The sequence below is a fragment of the Leopardus geoffroyi genome, chromosome B4, assembly GCF_018350155.1.
Source record: "Leopardus geoffroyi isolate Oge1 chromosome B4, O.geoffroyi_Oge1_pat1.0, whole genome shotgun sequence".
NCBI lineage: Eukaryota > Metazoa > Chordata > Mammalia > Carnivora > Felidae > Leopardus > Leopardus geoffroyi.
This window is the reverse complement of record NC_059341.1, coordinates 125,565,300-125,592,314: the sequence shown is the minus strand read 5'-3', so window position 1 is coordinate 125,592,314 and position 27,015 is coordinate 125,565,300. Positions and strand designations below refer to the sequence as shown.

The 27,015-nt window shown below is 36.8% G+C and overlaps 1 protein-coding gene across 2 annotated transcripts in view; it reads right to left on the bottom strand.

The window, feature by feature from the left end:
- Nucleotides 1–26,771, bottom strand: part of WASHC4 (WASH complex subunit 4) — a 60,627-nt gene extending 33,856 nt beyond the window's left edge. The window contains exons 1-14 of one of the 2 annotated variants that reach the window (XM_045467301.1): nt 26,630–26,771; nt 23,385–23,524; nt 21,985–22,038; nt 21,825–21,890; nt 20,888–20,933; nt 20,354–20,421; nt 16,925–17,007; nt 15,332–15,374; nt 14,767–14,870; nt 12,948–13,068; nt 11,308–11,431; nt 11,081–11,208; nt 9,645–9,805; nt 3,766–3,892 (exon numbers count right to left, since the gene is read on the bottom strand). In XM_045467301.1, coding sequence (XP_045323257.1) covers nt 3,766–3,892; nt 9,645–9,805; nt 11,081–11,208; nt 11,308–11,431; nt 12,948–13,068; nt 14,767–14,870; nt 15,332–15,374; nt 16,925–17,007; nt 20,354–20,421; nt 20,888–20,933; nt 21,825–21,890; nt 21,985–22,038; nt 23,385–23,524; nt 26,630–26,690 — 1,326 coding nt within the window. In that variant the 5' untranslated portion in view covers nt 26,691–26,771. The remainder of the gene's footprint in view (nt 1–3,765; nt 3,893–9,644; nt 9,806–11,080; nt 11,209–11,307; nt 11,432–12,947; nt 13,069–14,766; nt 14,871–15,331; nt 15,375–16,924; nt 17,008–20,353; nt 20,422–20,887; nt 20,934–21,824; nt 21,891–21,984; nt 22,039–23,384; nt 23,525–26,629) is intronic. The other variant, XM_045467302.1, reaches the window with a different exon arrangement.
- Nucleotides 26,772–27,015: the final 244 nt, after the last annotated feature.

Sequence of the window (27,015 nt, the reverse complement as noted above, 5' to 3'; positions counted from 1 at the left end):
GGGGCAGAAGCCATATGGTAGTGATTCTCAACTTTTTTTCTAGTCCTCTATCATATGTGAGAGATAAAGTACTCTCCCATCAGTGTAACAGTGGCTCAGTAAAGAAGTGATACTTTGTGTGGGTGGGAGAGGGGATTTTCTCTGAACCAATTATATCTCTGTGATAAAGAGATGTGCAAAGTTAATAGAATAAGAAATGAGAGAGAAGGCAGCATCCTAAGAAAGGTGACAAAGCTTGGGGAATACACACAGGAAAGAGCTAAAAGTCTTAACCTGTCAGCTACAGAACTATCACACCAGATTCTGCCCTAGTGCAGCACCATGAAAAGTTTAAAAGCAGAAACAAAGAACAGCAAAAGTATAACTCTAAGCCAGGCATAAAAAGGGGGAGTTTCTTTTTTGAGGGGGAACAGGGGAGAAAGAATTCATGGGTCCCCAGATGGTCATTAACTTGTGAAACATATATATAAAGGACGTATTTTAAAAATCTAAATGGGGAGAGGAGAGGTTTAGGGTCTGTTTTTGTTAATGGAAGAATAAATAATCTGGACTAACCTTTGTACAAAGAACAAGCAAATCTGGGCAAAACATTTTTTTAATCTCTCAGGAGGCATCAAAGAGCTATTAAGAGGATAAGGAAATATAAAGCCAAAATCTGGGAGAAGAAAGAAACCCAGAGAAATGAGCCTGGCATTTGAGGCTGCTTTCCCTTAAGAAGCATCTGCCAGTTCCAAAAGAGAATAGAGACAGAAGCCAAATGTTACCTTTCAGCATCTCCCAGAAAGGAGAGGGGAATAAAAACAGGAGTTCGTGGCCCATCAAAGAGGAAAGGAGGTCCTATAAACCTAGGTTCTGGATTGGGATCCTGAAAAACTACCCCCTAAAAAGTAAGGGTGAACTCAAAAAAAATAGCCATCATAGGATTTAGGTCCCATTTCAAATCATCTCAATCCATGACTAGGTTGAGGTGATCTGGGTTGTTAGTTGTCCCAGACTAGCTGTTTATCAAAAGTAAAAATTATTAAGTCCTCTCTGGAAGAAGAAAAACAATATCCAGATCTTCAAATTATATCCACAGTTTTTCATATACAATGTGCACATTATTAAAAATAACCAAAGAGATAATAAAACATATCCAAAAACAAGAGAAACATAGATAACAGAAACATCCAGACAATGAAATTACTAGACATAGGCTTAAAAATAATTCTGCTACGTTGAAGGAAAAGAAACAAAATTTTTTCAGAAAAAGAAATGAAACTATAAAAAAAGCTAAAAAGTAAAATAAGTAAAATTAAGAGTTCAGTAGATAGGCTTAACAAATTAGACATAGGTAAAGAGAAAAGAAGAGAGAGAGAGAATAAAACAGAAATAGTACTTGAAGAGTTAGTGGCTGAGAATTTTCCACAAATTCCAGAAGCTCTACAAATCCCAAGCAGCACTGACACAAAGAAAACTACACCTAGGTACATTAAAGCAACATTGCTAAAACCCAAAAAGTAGATCTTACAAGCAATTAAAGACTCACATTCAGAAACCAAGAAAACTGACAGCTAACTTCTCAACAAAAATAAAAGCCAGAAGACAATAAGTGGGGGAGGGAGGTGAGGGATCCTGCTAACCCAGAATTCTCTACATAGCAAAAATGCTTTTGAAAACAAAGTTGAGGGGTGCCTGGGTGGCTCAGTGGGTTAAGCAGCCAACTCTGGATTTCGGCTCAGATCATGATTTCAGTTTGTGAGTTCAAGCACCACATCGCTCTCTGTGCTCACAGTGCAGAGCCTGCTTCAGATCCTGTCTCCCTCTCTTTGCCTCTCCCCTGCACCCACTCTCTCTCCCAAAAATAAATAAATGTTAAAAAACAAAAATGAAGTTGAAATAAAGACATATTCAGACAAAAAAAAAATAGTGATAACTCATCAACAGAAGGACATTTTAAATGAAATACTAACAGCTATTCCACAAACAGAAGAATGAAGAGGGGCACCTGGGTGGCTCAGGTCATGATCTCACAGTCTGTGAGTTCAAGCCCTGTGTTGGGCTCTGTGCTGACAGCTTGGAGCCTGGAGCCTGCTTAGGATTCTATGTCTCCCTCCTCTCTGCCCCGTCCCAGCTCATGCTCTACTTCTCTGTCTCACTCTCAAAAATAAATAAATGATAAAATATATATATACACAAATACATATATGTATATACACAGACATATATATATACATATACGTATATACGCATATACATATATATACATATATGTACATATATATACATATACATATATATATGTATATGTGTGTGTGTGTATATATATATATATATGTATATATATACATATATATATATATATACATATATATATAAGAAGAATGAAGAGACGCAGGAAGAACGGAAAGCAACAGAACAGGTAAATATATGGATAAATCTAAATGGATCAGGACTATAAAGACAACAGCAGCAATAATAATGCCTCGAGAAGTTTAATATATAAAATGAATCAAAATAAACAACAACATCAGAAGTGAGACGGTAGATAAAGAGAATTACGGTGGTTTAAGATCCTCACACTGTCTAGAAAGAGATAAAACTACTCATTTATTTTGGAGTTGAAGGTTAAATGATGCACTTAAAATCTCTAGAGTAACCACTAAAAAAACCCAGTAAAAGGATACAGAATTAACAACATAATAAAGGGAGAAATAAAATGATGAATTAATTCAAGAGAGAGCAAGAAAGGAAAGTAAAAGGGACACAGAACAAGTGAGATAAATAGAAAGCAACTAGTCAGGTGCTAGTTTTAAATCCAAATACATCAGCAATGACATAGAGAAAATAATAAAAAAAGACAACTAGACTGGGGAAAAATTTATGCTGCTTACACACTGCTTACACACAGGAGACACACATTAAATATAAGGAGTCAAACAGGTTGCAAGTCAAATGATGAAAAAAGACATACTATGTAGACCTTAACTAAAAGAGAACTGGTATAGCTATATTACTATTATACACACAAGACTTAAGACAGAGCATTACTAGAAATAAAAGGGATATTTCATAACAACAGGTTCAATTCATCAGGAATAAATAATAATTTTTAAATGTTATGCACTCACTTGGTTTTAAAACATATAAAACAAAAACAAAGGGTAAACAGACAAATCCACCATGCTAGTGGGAGATTCTAACCCAATTCTGTCAGTAACTGACACAATATGTAGACAAAATCATTAACAAACAATAACCTACTTGACATATACAGAACACTACAACCAATAAATGCAAGTTACATATTCTTTTCAAGTGTACATGAAATGTTTACCAAAGTTGACCATAGGCTGGGCCATAATGCAAATCTCAACAAATTTAAAAATAGCAAAATTATTTTAGTACTTCTAGAAATCAATAATAAAAGATAACTAGGAAATCCTCTTATCTTTACAAATTAAAACATATCTTCAAAATAACCCACAGATCAAAAAATAAATCACAATAACATTTCTTATATATTTTGAACTAAATAATGGAAATGCAACATATCAAAACTTATGGGATACAGTAAAAAAAGTCATGCTTTGAAGAGAATACAGAGATTTAAAAGCATGTATTAGAAAATCTAAATTAGTCACACAGATCTACACATAATCAATTTCAGTTTTTAAAAACAAAAACATATCCTACCCCTTCCAGTTTTTTCAAAGTGTAAGTTCTATACATTGAATTAACAAAGAAATGACCCCCAGAATATTCTAAGTAAGAAGATGCAACTACCTGTATAAAAACATTACATCTATTGGTGAGGTCTTCAGCAAATTTATCCATTCTCTGCTCTTTAGATAAAATAGATTCCATTTTCATCATCCATGAGCTCACAAAGACGTAGTAAGACTGTACATCTCTAACAAAGGAAAATATTGGGGTTACTCAGCACAGGAAATAAAATTTACTTCCATTTCTTTGAACTGGTTGGGATAAAATATTTCCTTGCAGGAGCCACCTTTCTGGTTTTCAAATTACAGACATCCTACATATATATATAATTTACTCATTCAACAAATGTTCATGCCTATATAGGCCAGACACTGTTTCTCAGTACTAAAAATAAAAGTTAGCAGTAAACAAAGTGGATAAAAATCCCTACCACAATAAAGTTTACATTCTTTGAAGAAAGGAGAGTTGTGTAACAAAGAAATCAATAATTGAGATCTGTAAGATGTTAGATATGTGCTATGGAAAAAATGCAGCAAAGAGAAAAAAAGAGACAGACTTGGAGGGCAGGTACAATTTTAATTACAGTGATCAAGGCAGGCTCATTGAAATTATGATTTTGAGCCAAGATTTGAAGAAGATGAATGAGTAATCTATGTAAATATATGAGAAGAGAATTCTAGGAAAGTAAATAACAAACGCAAACGTCTGGCATGTTCAAGTAATAAAAAGAAGTGAGTATGGCTGGAGCTCAGAAAACAGGGATGACAACATAAAAGGAAATCAGAGAAGTACAGAGGTGGGGGTTGGGGGAGCAGGAAGGGTGGGGAGTAGAACAGGATTTGTGTATGACCTTGTAGAGAGGGCTTCAATGGAAAGCCACCAAAGCATTTGAGCAGAGTGACTTTATCTAACTTTGCAGAGGACCAAAATCACCTTGGCTGAGATGCTGAAAATAAACTGTAAAGGGGACAAGTGGGATAACAGAAAAACGACTCAGGCAGCTACCATGATAATGCAGAAGGGGATGACAACTTGAACCAGAAGGGAAGGCTGGAAGTGGTCAGAATCTGGATATAAAAGCTACACTGATTGAACGCTTCCTATATGCCAGCCACTGTTTTTTTTTTTTTTTTCCCAACGTTTATTTATTTTTGGGACAGAGAGAGACAGAGCATGAACGGGGGAGGGGCAGAGAGAGAGGGAGACACAGAATCGGAAACAGGCTCCAGGCTCTGAGCCATCAGCCCAGAGCCTGACGCGGGGCTCGAACTCACGGACCGCGAGATCGTGACCTGGCTGAAGTCGGACGCTTAACCGACTGCACCACCCAGGCGCCCCTGCCAGCCACTGTTCTAATCACTGTACGCAAAGTAACTCATTTAATCCTCACATAACCTTATGATCTAGAAGAGGAAACTGATACACAGAGAAGTTATATAACGTGCCCAAGATCATAACTGGTAAAAAGCCAACCCAAGATAAAAGCCCAAATCTAGGAAGCTTTCCTATCCAGGAAAGACTAAATCTACTGATTTAATTCTCCGCTGCAAGCCAATTACAAACACTGAATCACTCTATCAATGTATCTCAAATGGCTCAAAATGGAAACTTTTAGCCCAGAAGCTATTTAATATACACTTCTTTTTTATTTTAAAGGTTTAGTGTGGAAAAACAAACAATTCCCCTTTGTGGGATCTGATGTTACCAACTCTTTAGAGACTTCCTCCAGTCAGAGAAACATCCCATTACTGCCAGTCAGAATGAACTAGAGGATAGCACTCCGGACAAGGGACTGCAGAGACTCACCTGACCGAAATCTGAACCCCACAGAGAGGTCACTGGTCAGCCATACTGCCAAAGAGTCTGACAATGTCAAGAACTCAGTCTGAAGAGGGATTACACCAAAATTTTTCATAACTGTCTTTTAAAGAGGTAAAACCCTAGCATCAAATCTAAGAAAAATTTCTTGCTGAGCCAGGATTCCATTAAACAAATGACACCAACAGCTGTACTTTTGGCTTTGCCTCAAATGGTGCTAACATTATTTGACTTGTGGATTATTTGACTTAAAAATGTGAAATACGGAGAATGAGCAGGGTCCTAGGGCAATGCCTCCTTTTGAGGAAGCTGTGATCAGTATTCAGCAGGGATACAAGTATAGGAGGGAACAGAAAAGTCATAAGCCAAGACAGAAGGAAGAGGCCTAGATTATAGAGCCCTCCTTGACAGTAATCAAACCAGTAACCTTATGAAGAAGGCTAATAACACAGTCAAGGGCACTCACTCAGTTTTAGATCAGACTATGCAGGATAAAGCAGAGATTATCCATTACTCCACCCATCACTCCTACATTCAAACACTAGATGATATTCCTCTCTTATAAATACATGAAAATGAAGCTGTTTCAAGTTTTAAAAAACAAGTTTTTGACAAATGGAGTCCAAAAATAGCCAAGGGTCCTGTAAGATGGTCAGCTTCATTTCAAAGTACAAACAGGAAAAACACTAAGGAAAAAAAAAAAAAATCTGTCCCAATATAAATCACCAAATGGCAGTAACACTTGTATGTCAACAGAGGTTTGAAATGAAGGTTCAGAGCTCTATCCTCTGAAGTCAGTATTTCCAGTGTCAAAATGGTTTTGAATGAAAAGGAAAATGCAGCAAACTACAAACCTTGGACCCCAGGCACGAATGTGGCTGGGACACTTGGCCAGCCGAAGTCTAGTGCATATTGGGCGGGGGGCAGGGAAACTGTCCCCCACTGTTTCCTCATTATCTAATGAACTCTGGAACCTAACTGGGACAGCTCTTGTTCACTCCCTCAATTTTTCCTAAAACACTGGATAAAACTCATGCTGGTCACACTGTCTCCCCTCTCCTGGGTTTCATTTTAGTGAATTTTAGGTTTCTTTGGGAGAACTGCAAGGAGAATGAAAAAGACACTATCCCCTTCAGCTCCCTGGAGCTCTATGGTAACTGTGTATCTTTGGAATCAAAGAATTTAGAAACATAAAATGTTATCATGGGGGGGAGAGGGTCTTTGAAAGTCAACTTATTCAATCTTCTACCTGATAAGCCTCACTTCCTACAGCATCTTGGACTGAGGTCATCTATATTTTACCTACACAGCTCTAGTAAAGAGTGCATTACCTCTCAGGACAGCCTCCAGGACTTGGTAGCAGAGGCTCTTCAGCAGAACTGGTATGGGCTTGCACACTAGCACACCTAGCTCTCTGACCTGGCAAAGTTCATTTCTCTAAGCCTCATTCTCCTTATCTAAAAATGGGATATAGTACTGTCGAGTAGCAGTTAACAGCTTATGCTCTAGAGTTGGGACTGCCCAGCTCTGCCACCTACTAGCTGTTTAAATTTGGGCAAGTTTAATCTCTCTGTATTTCAATTTTCTCACCTACAAAATGGCCATAATTACAGTATCTACCTCATAGGATTCTCTCATGATTAAAGGAGATGATAAATGTGAAGTTCCTGGAACAGTTTAGTTATTGGCTTACAGAAAGCACTGGGTTAATATTAGTTGTTACCTTTATTATTTCCCACATGAGAAGACTATTACAGGGTTTGCATAAGACAAAGTGTCTAAAGCCTTTAGCATAATGCCTGCTACTAAGAGCTCAATCATGTTGGCGATTTTGGATCTCTGGAGCCACAGAGATCAAATCTGTTCCCTCTTCAACCTGAATGCCCCTCAAATATTTAAGGAGCTCACCACATCATTTCTCAGATTTCTCTTTTAAAGGTCAAACTATGTAGAGATTCTTCAAAAGGCATGGTTGTCAGGTCTTCTGACATATCCTTATCAGCTGCATTTAGGGTTGCTGCATTTTGTGTCCCTCTTAAAAATGTGACACCACTGGACACCAACTATGATCTGACCAATAAAAATTCAATGAAACTACCAATTCACATGGCCTAGATATTATAAGTACCATTTCCCATAATCTGGATATAGTTATTAACATAATCCAAGTATGTATTGGCATTTTTAGCAACTGCATCACACTATTAAAGAATATTAAGATGGGAATGCAAGCTAGTGCAGCCACTCTGGAAAACAGAATGAAGGCTCCTCAAAAAACTAAACAGAGAACTACCCTACGACCCAGCAACTGTACTACTGGGTATTTATCCAAGGGATGCAGGTGTGCTGTTTCAAAGGGACACGTGCACCCCCATGTTTATAGCGGCACTATCAACAATAGCCAAAGTATGAAAAGAGCCCAAATGTCCATCGATGGATGAATGGATAAAGAAGATGTGGTCTATATATACAATGGAGTATTACTCGGCAATCAAAAAGAATGAAATCTTGCCATTTGCAACTACATGATTGGAACTGGAGGGTATTATGCGAAGTGAAATCAGTCAAAGACAAATATCATATGACTTCACTCAATATCATATGACTTCACTTCATCATATGACTTTAAGAGACAAAACAGATGAACACAAGGGAAGGGAAACAAAAATAATATAAAAACAGGGACGGGGGATAAAACAGAAGAGACTCATAAATATGGAGAACAAACTGAGGGTTACTGGAGGGCTTGTGGGAGGGGGGGAATGGGCTAAATGGGTAAGGGGCACTAAGGAATCTACTCCTGAAATCATTGTTGCACTATATGCTAATTTGGATGTAAATTAAAAAAAATATATATATATATATACATATATATATATATATATATAAAGCTTCTGATAATTAAGATATCCACACACCTTAATTAATACTATTAACCTGATCCCTGTGTCTCCATCTTATTGAATTCACAGCTTTAACTCCAAACTATGTCTTTTTCCCTCCTCAGTTCTGTTTTAGAAGATAGGAGGAAGCTCCGAAATTTCCGTTATGCGTAGTCCTGCCTGAATTGAGTAATTGTCATTTTCCATGGACTTGAACCACCACACTTGAGAGTACTAAGAGATGCTTTAGGGGACTCCTATATTCCTGATGTACTCCTTCTTCCCCCATTCTGCAGTAGTGGTCCAATTTCCCCTTGACAGTCAAGATGGAAAGAAAATGAATAAATATCCCTATTATCTTCTAATCATATCACAAATAAAAACTGTGTCCAGCACAGAGCCAGTAGCACAGTCCTGCATCACTTCACTAAAATCTTCATCCAGGTCAGTGTGTGATTTTAGCAATGCACTCAAGAAACAATGTGCAGTAAATTAAGTGTTGAGACTAGGTGATGAGAACAGGGAACTCATCTATTTTCTCTCTTGTGTGTGTATTTGAAAATTTGCATAGTAAGACTTCAACAAAATAGGATGTAAATATCAGAAGAACATCTGTTGTTGTTACGTTATGTAACAACATAAGGATGTAAATATCAGAAGAAACTAAAGTTAAAAGTATTCTGTTAGGGAACAGGACTCAGGTACAGGGGGAAACTGAACAGAGGACAGGTGTTTTTCCCTTTCAACTTTTAGTACTTTTGGACTTAAGTGTGTACATATGTTACTTTCATAAAAATACAAATTAAAAAAAGGAGTGCATCAAATTAAAGTCAACACCTCCAAAAATTATCACTGAGTCATGGACACCCAATGTTTTTAATGTCATCAAATGACACCTACTGTGGGAACTTCACTTTACACAAAATATTTAATGCGTCTGATAAAAAGTATGTGTATATGTCTGCAAATACATGTATACGTATGTATGTGTGCTTATATATACACATACATCTCCATAAAGTACAATTTTCCTGCATCTTTAAGTTTAAACCTAAAACATTTAAAACAAAACCAAAAAAACTCCTAAAAATTAAGCCTCCTAGAGATTGTCTAACCTCTTCTCTGGTAATAAGTACATTTGATCTTATAACCAAATATTTTCCATATATTTAGAGTCAGTGTAAGATCCAAGAATATAAAGTATCTAAACACTTTCATTACAGGTACTTATAAACTCACTTGGTAAGTGATTGAGCTTTCTGCTGTAGGAAAGTATCTCTGTGTATTTTAATGGCTTGAAGACTTTTTCTGTCTAGAAGTTTGGCAGCTGCTGGTATTTTCTGGATCAAAAAATTATCAGGAAACCAAATAATATTAGCAGTTAGAGTGATGGCTGGTACCTGAAATAGTAAATGTAAGAGAGGGAAATCAATAAATTCAGGCTAACAGTAAGCTGTTTAATAGTCCTACAATACACAACGGGAAGACAACTTACAATCATTTATACATTATGACACAAATTATCTTACTGTGGCACAATTAAGGCATTCTAATATCTGACATGGGGCATGAGAAAGTTTTATTCTGCCTAAATATTAAACACTTACACACTCTCATGGATATTCAGATAAAAATATGCAAAAAGCAAACAGAAACTTCAATCTTCACCACTTTTACTTTTATTCTATATTAGTGAAAAAATAAAAGACTCAAGATGGCTGGATTCTCATGGTCACATATCACTTGATTTTACACACAAAGTTTTCAATTTTGAAATCAGGTGTGTCACATCATGGAAATAGCAAAGATGTAAAAAAAAAAAAAAAATTTAATTTTTTTCCACTTCAATAATGAGAAGGAATGGCAAGAAGAGGAGAAGAACCAAAGAAAAAGAAAACGGCAGTGACAGTAATAGGAAGTTAATTTATAGGAAAAAATCTGGAAGAACTTCCACGAATAGGTATTTATATGATGTGGAATTATGCAGTACTTCCATTTACTATGTTACTTATTTCTGGAATGCTTGGTTTTTGGGTTTTAAAAAATGCTTATTTTCAGAGAGAGAGGGAGCACGAGGGATGGGCAGAGAGGAGAGAGAATCTCAAGCAGGCTCCATGCTGTGGGCACAGAGCCCAAAGTAGAGCCCAATGCAGGGCTCAAACTCACAAACCATGAGATGATGGCCTGAGCCAAAATCAAGAGTTGGACGCTCAACCCACCCAGGTGCCCTGGGAATGCTTGGTTTTTTTTTGTTTGTTTGTTTTGTTTTTTTATTTTATTTAAAAAAAAATTTTTTTTTAACGTTTATTTATTTTTGAGACAGAGAGAGACAGAGCATGAACGGGGGAGGGGCAGAGAGAGAGGGAGACACAGAATTGGAAGCAGGCTCCAGGCTCTGAGCCATCAGCCCAGAGCCCGATGCGGGGCTCGAACTCACAGACCGCGAGATCATGACCTGAGCTTAAGTCGAACGCTTAACCGACTGCGCCACCCAGGCGCCCCAAGGGAATGCTTGGTTTTTAAAAATTCTTATGGTATTATTTTTATAATTATTACAAAGTACTGTAAAAATTACTATTTTTATAATCAGGAATAAAATACATTTTAGAATATCCAATTTTATCCAAAATCTTTTTCACCTACTCAAGTTGAAAAAAAAAGTTCCAAGTTCTTACCTTCTTACAAATGTCCAATAAAGATTTATAAAACTTTTTATCAATAGTCCGAAAAATTTGAAAATGCAGTACAAAGAGTCCACAAATTCCAACGTACTTGTCTCTCTGGTCAATTTCAGAAGGTTCTCCTTATAAAACAACAGCATGTGAGAAAAATATACTTAATTCTACATTCAAGGAAATGCAAACTTTATCAACAAAAATTTAAAAAATGCATTTTACATTACCAAGTTTGGCTTCTACATTTGCAAAAATTGAGCGAATACTATGTGCAAATTCTTCAGCAAAAGTGCTATTTTTTGACACAGATACTCCTCCATTGAGAGAATCAAACTGCTGTTCTATACAGGCCTAAACAGGAAACATTTAAAGGGAAATTTAAACTTTCAGTAAGTTATTAAACAGACTTAAATATACACTGTGTGACAAACTTCTACATTCATCATTTTAATCTCAGTAACACTGAGGCTCAAGTTTTTACCTTAATGTCATCTAATAACTAAATCCTTTTGAGTGAAAAATATGTACTTATGTACTTAAGTACCTAGTTAGTGAAATACAACTGAACCACAAATCCAAAATTCTACATGAAGAGATACACACAGTGATGCTCAGTGACGTATGGAAGACGTATCTGATGAAGCACGGAAAACATTTTATTATTTTACCATGCACTTTTAAGAGAAGAATGTATTTTTTCTGATTATGATTACTTTCCTAGCACTTTATTACAGCATGTATCAGAATGTCTCCTGGAAAAAGACTCAATGACAAAAAAATCATCTTCTGAATCGAATATATCAGCTGTTAATTAGTATAAACAATAGTTGGGATCAATCTGTAAAAAGTGTGATCCTCAGAACAGCATAATGTATAGATGTCAAATCACTATGTTGTATGCCTGAAACTAACATTATGTGTCAACTATATATCAATTTTTTTATTGTCATTATGTAAAAATATGTTAAAAATAACCTTGAAGCAGATTTTAAATATAAATATATTGCAATTTCTAATAAATACTACCCAAAGCAATGCTATCCAATAGAACTTTCTGTGATCAAAGAAATGTTCTACATTTCTATGCTGACAGGATAGCTAGTTACAAACTAATTGTGGCTATTTTTCCCTCAGCTTTATTAAGATATTATTGATATATAACATGTAAGTTTGAAGTGTCTGCCGCAATGATTAGATTATATATATGCAGCTATTAAGCACGTGAAAGTGGTGGAGAAAGTGAAATTTTATTTCATTTTAATTAATTTAAACTTAAAATAGCTACGAAATAGTAGGAAGCTACCTGGACTACACAGACCCAAATTATATTCCCTGAGCCTAGGAAGAATTAAACATTCATTCATTCATTCATTCATGGGAGAGAGAGTACAAGCAAGGGAGGGGCACAAAGAAAGGGAGACACAGCATCTAAAGCAGGCTCCAGGCTCCGAGCTGTCAGCTCAAAGCCCAACACAGGGCTTGAACCCATGAAGGCAGGATCATGACCTGTGCCGAAGTCGGACGCCTAACCTACTGAGCCATCCAGGCGTCCCTAAACACACCCAAATCTAGAGTTCAACAACAAACACTAAAGCAACTGCTTAGATCTTAATCCTTGAATAGTTTTATCCTTCTACATAATTAAAAAAAAAAAAACAAAACCCTCATCCCAAATACAACTAGTACCATTAATTTTGTTTGCTACTAGGTACTGAAATAATTACATTTAGTACACTGACAATGTTTTAAGCCAAACACTTCTAAAGAAAACATATTTCAATGGTATGCTATCAAAGTGTCATACAGAGTTCTGAGCTGGATCAACTAATACAAGCCCATTTAGTATAGCCTGATAGAGCTGTCATACCTGAAATATCATTCCATCAAGTAACTGCCCTTCTAGCTTCAGCAAAAACTTTTCAAACGGCTTTAGCTTTTCTTCCTGAATTCCAAATTTTGAAGGATTGTGATGGACAGATTTCAGTAACCTTGTGGAAGATTAGGAGAAAGACCTTCAATTTTACTAATAATTCTTCAATTGAAAAATTTCCAAGAAATCAAAATTTTACATTTGTATTGATTGCTTGTTTGGCTCTACACATTTGAAAACCTGAACAAAAACAATGCTAATATATTTAATTTTCTAATCATGCCTTTTTTATATCATCCTAAATTCAGGTGTCTGGTACTCTCTAGATACCAGATGAACTAAATAAAATCCCTGGACTTAAAGAAGTCTTAAGAATATACAATGAAATAAAACCAAGTTCAGGAAAACAACTGTCACTTGAACAGAACCCAAGAAAAAAATAACTCTGAGTTCTAAGGTAGTCAAATTAACATTCTAATATACTTTAAGTATTAGGATGCTTTATATAAGTATACCATACTCTCAAACAAGCCCATCTGAAATTTAAAAATGGTTACTGTATGTCAGAATGGCTAACATTAACAACTCAGGCAATAACAGATGTCGGCGAGGATGTGGAGAAAGAGGATCTATTTTGCATTGTTGGTGGGAATGCAAGCTGGTGCAACCACTCTGGAAAATAGTATGGAGGTTTCTCAAAAAAATTAAAAACAGAACTACCCTACGACCAGCAATTGCACTACTAGATATCTATCCAAAGGATACAGGTATGCAGTTTCGAAGGGGCACATGCACCCCAATGTTTATAGCAGCACTATCAACAATAGCCAAAGTCTGGAAAGAGCCCAAATGTCCTTCGACAGATGAATGGATAAAGATGTGGATAAAGATGTGGATAAAGCAGATGTATATATATACGTACGTATATACGTGTATATATATATGTATACACGTACATATACACATATATATACATATATATATATATATCTGTGTGTATATATATGTGTGTGTGTATATATATGTATACACACACACACACACACACACACGCACGCACAATGGAGTATTACTCAGCAATCAAAAAGAATGAAATCTTGCCATTTGCAACTACATGGATGGAACTAGAGGGTATTATGCTAAGCAAAATTAGTCAGAGAAAGACAAATAGCATATGACTTCACTCATATGAGGACTTTAAGAGACAAAACAGATGAACATAAGGGAAGGGAAACAAAAATAATATAAAAACAGGGGAGACAAAACAGAAGAGACTCATAAATATGGAGAACAAACTGAGGGTTACTGGAGGGGTTATGGGAGGGGGGATAGGCTAAACGGGTAAGGGGAATTAAGGAATCTACTCCTGAAATCATTGTTGCACCATATGCTAACTTGGATGTAAATTAAAAAGTAAATAAATTATTAATTAAAAAAATGGTTACTGGGGCGCCTGGGTGGCGCAGTCGGTTGAGCGTCCGACTTCAGCCAGGTCACGATCTCGCGGTCCGTGAGTTCGAGCCCCGCGTCAGGCTCTGGGCTGATGGCTCAGAGCCTGGAGCCTGTTTCCAATTCTGTGTCTCCCTCTCTCTCTGCCCCTCCCCCGTTCATGCTCTGTCTCTCTCTGTCCCAAAAATAAATAAACGTTGAAAAAAAAAAAAAAATGGTTACTGTATTCATAGAAACATGTGACAGGAGATCCTTCTAAATATAGGTCTTCAGGTCTTTTAAAAGAGCTGCATCATTTACATTTGTTTCTTTTTTACTAACACATTAACTATATAAAGAGAATATTTCAAACATTTAATTGGCTCACCTTTTGTACATAGTCCAGTGCTCTTTCAATGTGACATGATTATCAATAATCTCATCCAAGGTAAGCAAAACTGTTAGCAGCTCTCCCAAGTGCTCATACATAGTCTGTCAAAAAACCTTTAATGATTACCATTTAATCACTAGTTAGAAGTTAAGCTTCCTATGGATTTTTAAAGTTAAACACACTGGGCGAATTACTGAATTAAAGCAGTGGGTAAATCAGTTTATTAACGTACAGATGAAACTATTAATCCTCAGATGGAACAGTAAACCTTAGAGAAACGCTTTGCCCACTATTTCATCCTTAACTGGGATATTGCAGAATTATTTCACTCTCCAAAGAGACCACTTAGAGAATCTGCATTGGGCCACTACTGGGAAAAACTAAGAATTATACTGCTAGTGGGTCAATAATGCCTCATCAACTTCACAAATTAAAAAGAAGCAAAAAAAATTTTTTTTTCTGAAGAGTCTTGCTATAATTGTTGTACTCCCCCATCACACAAACTCCACAGTAAAATATAGTAAAAATTACAGTTTTACAGATCAAGTTAAATGACTTTTACCTGAAAATGAACTCCAGTTGTCTCTATAATTTTGGGTGCAATCCTGTAATAAAATAGCATCCAATTAAAAAAAAAAACTTTTTTGTTTTAAAGAAAAACACATAGCAGAAGCTCTTGGACTTTTAACATGTATTTAGCTTTATTTCAGCTATAGTCACTATAACTTATGGGGCCACACTCCACTTTTCTAAGAAGAGAACGAACATGTATACAGAGTCAGGGTTATCCTTGTCTATACCTAAACTCGACGAGTAGGGAAATGACCATATGTGACCCATGAATAACCCTAGCCTTTAAACCTGAAGGATCAAGTTTGGGATGGAGGTGGAGAAATAGTGAAACTGATATTCATTTCTTTCTAAACTATTAGAATTTTTCAATTCCCAACCAGAATCTTCGTTATCTTACCCAAACTGGCATTTGGAAACTAGTCAGGTTTATTTCTGAGTTCTCATTCCTACTGAAAAACAATGCATACAAACAACATGCCAAAGTCAAAAGCCCCAGGATAATTCAAATTTTACTTCCTAGACATCTCCTACTCAACAGTAAATAATTTAAGACAGTATTTATACATCAAAGCACATACAGATATTCCACAGGATATTTTAAAAATTAAATTCAGAATACAAATAAATTTCATCTCTTTTGGACAGGGGCATGGTGGTGGGGAGTTCTCTTTGAATTACACATCAGATACTGCAGATGTGTAGTCATGCTCTCATGCTCTCATTCCCCCCTGCCCTGAGGACAGCTTCAGTGAAAGAACAGAACATAAAGTAAACACCTAACTGCAGAGAAAAACATGAGAATGAGAAACAGTTAACACAGTCTTCCAGTTCATAGCAACAGTTAAGATGCATTCTGGTATACTAAGAACAACCATGAATGGACCTGGTGATCAAAAGAACAGCATCTAAATTGCTATGGAATCTTACAGAATTCCTCTGGGTCTCAGTTACTTCTCATAATTGAGAACCCTTTGTCATATACCTAAACAAAGTTCCTGTAAGATTATAATTAAATAGCAAATGGGAAAGTTTTTAAGTATAAAGAATTAATCAAATGTGAGATATTACTCTGTAGTACTAAGAACAGTAAGGGCTCTATGAAAATTCGATTATTCTTCTTGATTTAGAACCGTGGTTCTCAAACTTGCAAGATCAACTGAGTAAAACCAAAATCTTTCTCAGTGTAGATTCCCTGGCACCACTCCGCCAGATTCTGCAGTTGTAGAAACGTCCCATGTGATTCTAATAAGCCAGGAAACAATGTAAAGGAGAAATAATGGGAGAGAATTTGGTACGAGCTCTAATTCCATATTAGCCTTTTCTATATAACCAAATTTAAGTTTATTCTGTCAACATTCTTATTCAGAGAGATAACATCATTTACCATGGTAGAAATTGTCTTATTAACCTATTATACACATCAAGTACTGTTCGAAACATCATGCATCTTCAAAAGATGCTGAATAAATGAATGAAAGAATAAGTAAACAAATGAAAAATTATTTCGGGTAACTGGCTAGTTTTAGAAAAACATTCCCTGCATCTCTATTATAAATGCACAAATATTTACAAAATCCATTACTTGTTACTGATATAGAGGGCAGCCAACTGATGGACTACATTCATCACCACTTCATAGCACCTCGTCACAAAACAAGATAGTTCCTGAAATGACAAGTTGAGTATATGTTACATAGTTGCTTTTTAAAAGTCACCATTTCTCTATTTTATGGTAACAATGGTAAACAAAAACAAAACAGTTTTCCAGTAAAATTTCCAGTTAACCTGCAGACAGACAATTCCAAACATCCTTCAAGTAAGCAGTCCTTAACCCTTCTCCTGCATCCCAAAGTCATTTCTACTGCTTTGTCCCCACAGCATTTCATTCATACTTTTATTTTAAATATTATGCTTTAGTTACTCATGTAATTCTCAAATGACAGAGACTGTCTTATTCCTTCTGTAAGTATCCACTGTCCAGCATGGTGACTAACCCTCAAGTGCTTCTCAATAAAGTTCTGTCCCGTGAAGTGAATAAAAAAATGAACACCTGAACGAAGAAGCTCAAGAGCTGGCAATTTAGGAAGTAGGACAATGAGGGAAAGGCGCTCCAGAAGTCACTCTGAAATAATTTCAAATGCTTATGACCCTTAACCTCATCTATAAACAGATCTGGTACACAGAAAGGGAAATACTACTGACTGCAGGCATATGTTTGTCATGAAAAAATTAATTTGCATCTACCATGTCCCATACCTTCTGAAAATTTCTTTTCAGAAGCTCTCAACGCTTAAACCTAAAAAAACAACTGGTATGCAAAAGTATTTAAAGCCTGATTAAATCTGTGGCTAAATTTTAAGTTCTACAAGGGCAGGAATTTCTGTTGGTTTTGTGCAATGCTGTATCCCCAGCACCAAGAACAGTTTCTAACATATGCTAGGGCTTATGAAACACTTGTTGAAGGTTTAAAATTTTAATTTTATGCAGCTGTCAATGAGATCCAAAAACAATTTTAAATGTTTGAAAACAAAAATAAATAATGCATTTCAATTTTACTTAAATAGCTCTAGTTTTAGGGGCGCCTATGTGGCTCAGTTAAGCGTCCAACTTTGGCTCAGGTCATGATCTCATGGTTCATGAGTTCGAGCCACGCGTCGGTCTCTGTGCTGACAGCTCAGAGCCTGGAGCCTGCTTCACATTCTGTGTCTCCCTCTCTGCCCCTCCCCCGCTTGCACTCTGTATCTCTCTCTCTCTCTCTCTCTCTCTCAAAAATAAACATCAAAAAAAATTTTTTTTAGGGGCGCCTGGGTGGCGCAGTCGGTTAAGCGTCTGACTTCAGCCAGGTCACGATCTCGCAGTCCGTGAGTTCAAGCCCCGCGTCGGGCTCTGGGCTGATGGCTCAGAGCCTGGAGCCTGTTTCCGATTCTGTGTCTCCCTCTCTCTCTGCCCCTCCCCCGTTCATGCTCTGTCTCTCTCTGTCCCAAAAATAAATAAACGTTGAAAAAAAAAAAAATTTAAATAGCTCTAGTTTTACCTTTCTTATTAAACTTCTAAAAGTTCAATAAAAGCAAAGAACAGAAAATTCAGACAAATAGCACAAAATGAAAAAGAAACAAGTCTATTTAAATAATAGACTATTTAAATAAAATAGAATTAGCCAATTAAAAGACAGAGATCTTCAGATTTTCAGATCACGTAATAAAGCAAAATCCAGATACATGTGACTTTAAAGAATCACAACTCAAACATAACGATACTGAAAGGTTGAGAGAATATAAAAAAATAAATCAAGAAAATGTTAACTAAAACAGAGCTGGGACAGTGATAATATCAGACAAAATAGAGTTTGTTAGTATATCAGAGCTATAGTTTATAACACATACTTATACAATCATATATTACATATGTAATTATTATAGTTAAACAGGGTTACCACATAAAAGATTCAACTTACAAAGAATGATTAATTTTAATCAATTTTAAACTTGTATGCACCATACAGAATATCCTGAAAATAAGAAATGTGAAATTTGATAAAACTAGACAGAGAAACTGACACATTCACTGGGGACCCTGCAAATTACATTTCTTAGACTCCTGCCAGCAGGTTTCCCATTAGGTTCTGTCAACAGGTGGCACTAAAAGGACACTAGAGGGCAGGAAAAGGACATTCTTTCTATTTCTTGCTTTTTCTTAAGTTACTTATTTTGAGAGAGCATGAGAGAGAATCCCAAGTAGGCTCCATGCTGAGCCCAACGAGAGACTCAATCTCACCACAATGAGATCGTGACCTGAGCCAAAATCAAGAGCTGGATGCTTAACCAACTGAGCCACTCAGGCGCCCCTACTTCTTGCTGATTTTATCAATAAAACCCAGACAAGAGCAGTCCACCCCATCAACAGCAGTTTGCTCCAGCCTTCAGCTTCTTTCAGCACTACAGAACCAACCCCATGTTGCTGTCTCAGAGGTACCAGCCCACCAGGCAGCGCTGGTTCCTTCACAGATATGAGCACTAACTCCACAGGGCTCCTGCTCCAAACTCCCAGATTCTGGCAACCCCAACCCTTTCCCTTTTTTCCCTTGATGCAGAGGTGGTATCTGCTTTCTCTGGATGACCTATCTTCTTTTCACTTTTTTAAATGTACTTTCAAGTTACTCAACATACAGGGTAGTGCTGGCTTCAGGAGTAGAACCCATCATCTCTTACATATGACACCCTGTGCTCATTCCAACAAGTGCCCTCCTTAATGCCCATCACCCACTTAACTCCTCACCCCCAGCAACCCTCAGTATGTTCTCCGTATTTAAGAGTCCCTTATGGTGCCTCCCTCTCTGTTTTTATCTTATTTTTCTTTCCCTTCCTCTATGTTCATCTGTTGTGTTTCTTAAATTCCACATGAGTGAAATCATATGATATCTGTCTTTCTTATTTTGCTTAGCATAATACACTCTAGTTCCATCCACATTGCTACAAATGGCAAGATGTCATTCTTTCTCACCTTCTTTTCTTTCAGCCCTCCAACTTTTATTTATTTATTTTTAATGTTTATTATTTTTGAGAGAGACAGAGACAGAGAGCAAGCAGGGGAGGGGCAGAGAGAGAGGGAGACACAGAATCCGAAGCAGGCTCCAGGCTCTGAGCTGTCAGCACAGAGCCCAATGCAGGGCTCGAACTCACAAACCACGAGATCATGACCTGAGCCGAAGTCAGACGTTCAACCGACTGAGACACCCAAGCACCCCAAAGTTTAAATTATTTTAAAAGGCATGGTGACAAATTGTCTACAAATGAAATTATGAAAGAAACAAACAAACTTACTTTGATACCTAATTTCCATAAAATGCTATGAAAATCTTTCAGGAATTATGACCTCTTAACTATAATTCAATGCCAACTAAGTGTCTTACTCTCACAGTACACGTTCTTAGCATTTGAACTCTTTTTTGAGTGTAATCTACCCAAACTTTAAGAAAAAAAGAAAAAAACAGCAAAAAGTCAAAACTAGTTACCTGTAAAAATGAAATAAATCTTCCCATTTGAATTTGGCAATCACCTTCCACCATGCTGGAATCTGTAGCTTTAAAGGGCAACATAAAGAGTCATATTTCAATTTTTTAGTTTAAACTTAGTCAAGACCCAAAAAGAAAAATAAATACAACTTTTATTAGTATATCTTCTAAACTGCATACTATTGAAAACAGAATGTTTATACTGAAAAGAAAAATGAGACAATCATTAATGATTCAGTTAAAACAATCATCTGTTACACTATTTAGTGAATTCAAGGAAAATCCTTATCTAGCCACGGTGCTTTGTAAGTTATAAAAATATCACAAATAGATTTTAGAGAATTTGCTGCTGTTTCATCACTCAGGCTTTTTCCATCTGCTTATGAAAACAAATAAACCAACAAAAAATCTGAATATTTCTTTTCTCACATTAATACATTATATAATCATGGTAGTCCTAGAATTGTCAACTTTTTGTTCATTTCAATGTCAAAAAGGCATTATGACATTACGATGTAAAATTTTAAAACTTACCTCCTTCTCCATAAAACAAGAGACCATTATAAAATTTAGTTTCAGCCTGTTTAAAAAAAAAAATAATTTTAAAGGTTGCTATTTTGTTTTTAAATTCCTAGGCTCTCTTAGTTACCCATTTTTAATAATAATCAGAGGACTACATCACATACAAATTCACTAAATTCAAAAACTGCTTACAAAACAGGTAAATTCAATTTATCTTTAGACTACCAAAGATATCATTAATACTCAAAGTTACCTCTTAATTTCTTTGCCCTTGCCTTTGTCTTTTCTAACCATTCTAATTGTCCCACATCCTCCCACTAGTTCATGAGAAGAGAAAGCAACCGCATGGTATCAAAAGGGTACAGAAAAAAAGAGGAAGTTTACCAACTTCTACCAGAGTTCTAATGACCCATGGGTAAGGTAATACAAAGCATATTAAAAATCCAAAGCTTTTTTTTTTTTTTTTAATCAGTTATATCTTGGGATGCCTGGCTGGATCAGTCAGTACAGCATGCAACTCTTAATCTCAGGGTGGTGACTTCAAGCCCCATGCTGGGCATGGGGCTCACTTTAAAAAAAAAAAAAAAAAAGGCTAAAAAGTCAATTATATCTAGAAAGCTAGTATATGTGGCAGATAACACAGACTCTGAAGGTATGCAGACCCAGACTCAAACAGTTACCACTAGTAAAATGTTAGGCAAGTGACATCCTCTTTAAGCTCATCTGTTTCCTCATCTATTCCTCATACTATCTGCCTTTCATTCTACGTATGAACAGGATTCCTATGGTGTCTGGTACACAGAAAGCACACTCAGTGAATGGTAATCACTATTAGTATTACTTTAAATAAACAATTCAACATGCAATAAATCTTTATATACACTGTATATGTAAGCACATATTTGCTTTCATATCATGTTTTTAACATCTTAAGAGTACAAATAATTACCTCATACTTTAATTTCTTGATTTCACAACAAAGTGCAGCATAAACAGTAATGACTTTGTTCAAGACCTAGTTTCATGTGTAAAAACATAAAAAATATAAGTTATAGCAGATAACTTAAGCATTTCAGAAAAATAAGATTTTTAGGTTTAGAAATCTGTACCTTGTTTTCAGTCTTTATGAGTTCCAAAAGGGAAGACTGTTCATAAGGCAAAAGCTACAGTAACGGAGGGAAAGAACATTTCTTTTTAATTTGAAAAAAATAATTGAAATTTTGAATACACAAATTGAGTCTAGCCCTATCTATTCTATTCAAACTTGCATTGAACCCTGTACTTAGCACTAACACCACACTAGATCAGGAGTGACTGCTAAGGGACATAGGATTTCTTTTGAGGGTGTTGAAAATGCTCTAAAATTGAGTCTAGTGATACCTGCATGATTCTGTGAATACACTAAAAAAACAACGAATTATACGATATGTGAATTCCAAAAATTGTGAGATGTGTGAATTTCAAGAAAACTGTTACTGAAAAAGTCAATATGTAACTGAGGGCAGTGTCTAGTACATAATAAATGCTCAGTAAATGTTAATTATTAAGTGGTAACCGATTACAGTTTCAAAGATAAAACAAGACAGAATGATCTGAAAATGGAACAGAGCAGGAATGCCTTATTTTGTGCATTAAGAAATTACTCCCAAATTAAATTCTACTAAAACTAGTATTACACTATATGTTAACTAACTGGAATTTAAATAAAAAATTTAAAAAATAAACCAAAAATGCCAGTACTCCCACATTAAGATCCTCTAAATAGCATAAGGGGAAATGATGAAAATCTTCTATATTTTCATTAGAATATGAGTTACATGGATATGGATGTTTGACAAAATTCACCGAACAGTATATTGTAAATCTATGTATTTCACTGCACACAAAATAATCTCAATAAGGAAAAAATAAAGCTTGAATATTTTATGCCAACCCTCTTCATTTTCTTGGTGAAAAACAAAGGCTACCTCAAAGAGGTTTGTGTCATTCATTTAAAAAAAAAAAAAAACCAACTGCATGGCTTAGAGATGAATAAATTAACAATTTTTCCTCCAAGTTTCAGTTCTCTAGATTCCAAATAATAAAAACATACAGTTGAACTCTGAACAACACAGGTTTGAATTGTGTGAGTCCACTTACATGTGGATTCATTTTTTTATAAACACAGTACAGTACTGTCAATGTATTTTTCGTCATGATTTTCTTAATAACATTTTCTTTTCTCCAGCTTATTGTAAGAGTATAATACATAATTTGTGTCAAAATATGTGTCAGACAAAATATGTGTCAATGAACTGTTTATGTTATTGGTAAGGCTTCTGGTCAACAGGAGGTGAAGTTTGGTGAGTCAAAAGTTATATGCAGATTTTCAATGACATGGGAAGTCAGTGCCCTTAACCCCCAAATCGTTCAAGGGCCAACTGTATATTCCATTTTTTTAAACTATGTTTTCAAGATATAGTATGTCCTGAAAATACACACATAAATTAAAAATAAAACAAAATCAAACCTTTAATGCTATTGGATCAAGATTGAAATCCCAAACATCACCAATTGAATCATCCAATGCATCCTCAATTCTTCTCAGTTGAGATGTATACTCCTCAAGAAATTTCCCGTAATTCTTAAGCTGGACTTCAGCATGAATTTCTAAATTTAAATTTTAAAATAGTATGTAAGAAGTACAAGTAATGAATTACAGGACATTTACTTCAAATAATCTCAAAAGTCACAGCAAAGTACTTACTAAGCATTTTTAAATGTATTACTTTGGAATGTCTGGACGTCTTGAAAATAAAGTTTCAAAATTAAACAATAATTCAGCTTTTCATCTTTTCCAAATAGTAATTTTAAAAGCAGTGCATGTTATACAGCAATACCACATTTAAACTACAACTTTAAAGTACTATGAAAAATTTATTGTCCTATTTACCCCATAAATAATGTGAATAATGCCTTCAATAGCTCAACATCTTGATCCTATGTTTTAGTCATAAATAACTTTTTTGCAAAAAAAATAAATAAAGACCTGTATTCGGCGCAAAAATCTCTGTTGTCATAGAAGCAAAATTTAAAAAGGTAATTTTTAATTCTCTATACTGTAAACTACTGTCTAAAAATACATCCAGGGGTGCCTAGGTGGCTCAGTCGGTTAAGCATTCAACTTTGGCTCAGGTCACAATCTCACAGTTCTTGTTCTTGAGCCCCACAAGGGGCTCTGTGCTGACAGCTCAGGGCCTGAAGCCTGCTTCAGATTCTGTGTCTTCATGTCTCCGCCCCTTCCCCGCTCACACTCTGTCTCTCTCAAAAATAAACATGAAAAAAAAATTTTTAAATACATCTAAATATTGTTTTTAAAAACGGTTTTAGACCTGCTCTATCATGTTATTTCTGTAATGCCCAAAATTCACCAAGATATTTTAATGACTTCACTATCATAATAGAGTTGGAAAAGCCAAATGAAGAACACTGAGTATAGAATATAGTGGTAATATTTACATAATTTACACAATAGATGACTCTAAGGGGTCAGTGGAATAAACTGGACAATAAAAGTATGTCTAGTCATCAAAATTAATACTAAAAGGAGATATTCTATCTTATACATAAGAATTAATTATTCCAAAGACAGCAAATCCAATTGTTTCTTTTATTGATGTGAATAACTATTCAATCGTTGTCTTCTAAAAAAACTAAAATTTTTCTCTCAAATTAGCAATGCAAAGTAACTCTAAGATAAATTATGTTCTAAGGATAAAGACCTAGCTCCCCAATCTCCCTTATTTTGCAACTAATGCTCAGAGCCTGAGATCTAGATCAGGTGGATCAGTTCCATTCACTGAGGTTCCTATCTCACTGCAGGAGTAACCTAGGCAATTTTAGAAGACGATCTAGATATGACTCATAAATTTAAAAACTGTGAGAGATTCTTGAAATCCCAAATACATGCCTAATTCTCAATTACATGCATTTAACCAGCAAATGAGTTCTTCATGACAGTGCCAGAAAAGCATGGTGGCAGTTAGTCTGGGAATTCACAAAGCAATGGGCAACTGATAACCTGCAATAACATTAAAGTTCCTTGCTGATAAAATAATCAATAGTTGTAAAATTAGTACAAAGTTATGATAAAAAGATTTGAAGAAATCCAGGGCGATTCCTCAAGAGTAAAATCCAAAAATGTATTTACATGCTCATCTCAACATTCTTTGTGTAATCTCTGTAGCCCTAATACTTTATACAGTTCCTAGGATGCAGAAAATGTCTGTTGACTGAATCGGATCATCCTACTCTCAGTTGAACCATTTTCAAACCTAGCAATATATTTTCATTACAGTTTTTTGAAGATACTAGAGTAAGGGACCTCTGTCCATAAAACCTCATACATGACAAGGCGCAGTTCACTTTATAACAGTAAATACAAAATCCTCGCCACAAAAAAAGTTGAAGGACATCATTACCACCACGATTTTTTTCTATGCTGCATAAGAACTACTAACTTATGGAATGTTTTGTGAAAAACTGCAAACCATTTATGAATTGAGCTCATGCTTCTTACTTAATTACATGTAAGTTGTTACACATGATTTTTTTCTTTGTAAAGTTAGGCAGGGTTCACGTGTAATTTTTAAAAATTACATTAGGGGCGCCTGGGTGGCTCAGTCGGTTAGGCGGCCAACTTCGGCTCACGTCACCATCTCGCGGTTTCGTGGGTTCGAGCCCGGCGTCGGGCTCTGTGCTGACAGCTCAGAGCCTGGAGCCTGTTTCGGATTCTGTGTCTCCCTCTCTCTGACCCTCCCCCATTCATGCTCTGTCTCTCTCTGTCTCAAAAATAAATAAACGTTAAAAAAATATATAAAAATTACATTCACCTTTTGGGAAAACTGCATTAAGAAACAAATTCACAAGCGGGAGGTCTCAATCTCTCATATCACTTAAACAGATTAACAGCACTAGAGATAAAAAGCATTACCAATTTGAATTAATCTTAAGTAGAGTTTCACTAAAATAATTATTTGGTCTCTACCTTTGGTTTTGGGGGTTGGGCTTTCAAGTTAAAAACGAAACGACTCGATTTTATGAAGTATAAGTTGCTTAATTTTTGCAACCTTTCTAGGTGCAACGGAAGCTACAGAACATCTCTGAAAAACGCTACTTGTAAATAAAAGGCACGGAAGGAGGTAAACTGGCACTCGCTCGTTTATTTTTTCCGCGTGAAGAGTGCTTTTCCGCTGTCTTCTACGCTGTCAGAACATGCAGAAAAAATCCTCAAACTTCCAAAAGTTGATTGGAAGAAAAGTAGAAAAACAGGAAAGCGAAAACAGGAACCCGGACCTCACTCAGCCCGTTCTAGAACTGCACACTCCGCACATGTGGCGAAAGCCCCGAGAGGCCACAGGCAGGGCCAGCCTCGGCTCCCCGGGCTGCTGGGCCTCCCTGGACGCACCCCGCCCGGCCCTGGGTAGCGGAGAGGGGACGCCGCTGCCCCGGGCACCACGGGCTCCTCGGGAGAGCCACCGCCCCGGATGCTGAGCCCTGACCCGGCCGGCCTGACCCACCGCCGCTGGAGCCCCAACCCCGAAAGTAACGCCCGAGGGCGCGTCCCTCTCACACTTCAAGGGGCAGCAAGTGTCCCGAACTGGACGGCTGCGCGGCGACCACGACGCAGAGCCCTCCCGCAGGAGCGCCGCGGGTGGGGGGCTGAGGCGGGCCGGCGAGCATCCACCCGCAGCCCTTGCCCTGCCGCTCCCTTACTCTGTGAGCCGTCGTCAACGCGGTCGAACTCCCAGTCTGGGGACAGAGTCTCCACCGCCATCACCCCGGCGCCTCCCACAGTCACAGCCCCAAACAGACTGGGCGACCGAGGCAGCCTCACCCGGGCGGCTGTCGAGGCACGTGACTTCCGGCCCCGGCCCCGCCCCCGCTCGCGAGGGCAGGCCCGGCTCAAGGCCCTATGGGCCGCGGGGACTGCTGGGAAAGCGAGTCGTCCGCGGCGGCCGGAGGCGGCCGCTGCGGCGGCGATGCTCGAGGCGTCCTGCGGTCGGGACTTGGTCCTCACCGCCGTTCGCTTCACATCTGAAGACACATCGGTGCCTTTGACTTCTCCCTGGTGTCTCCAGGTCATTTTTAATACCTGGGGA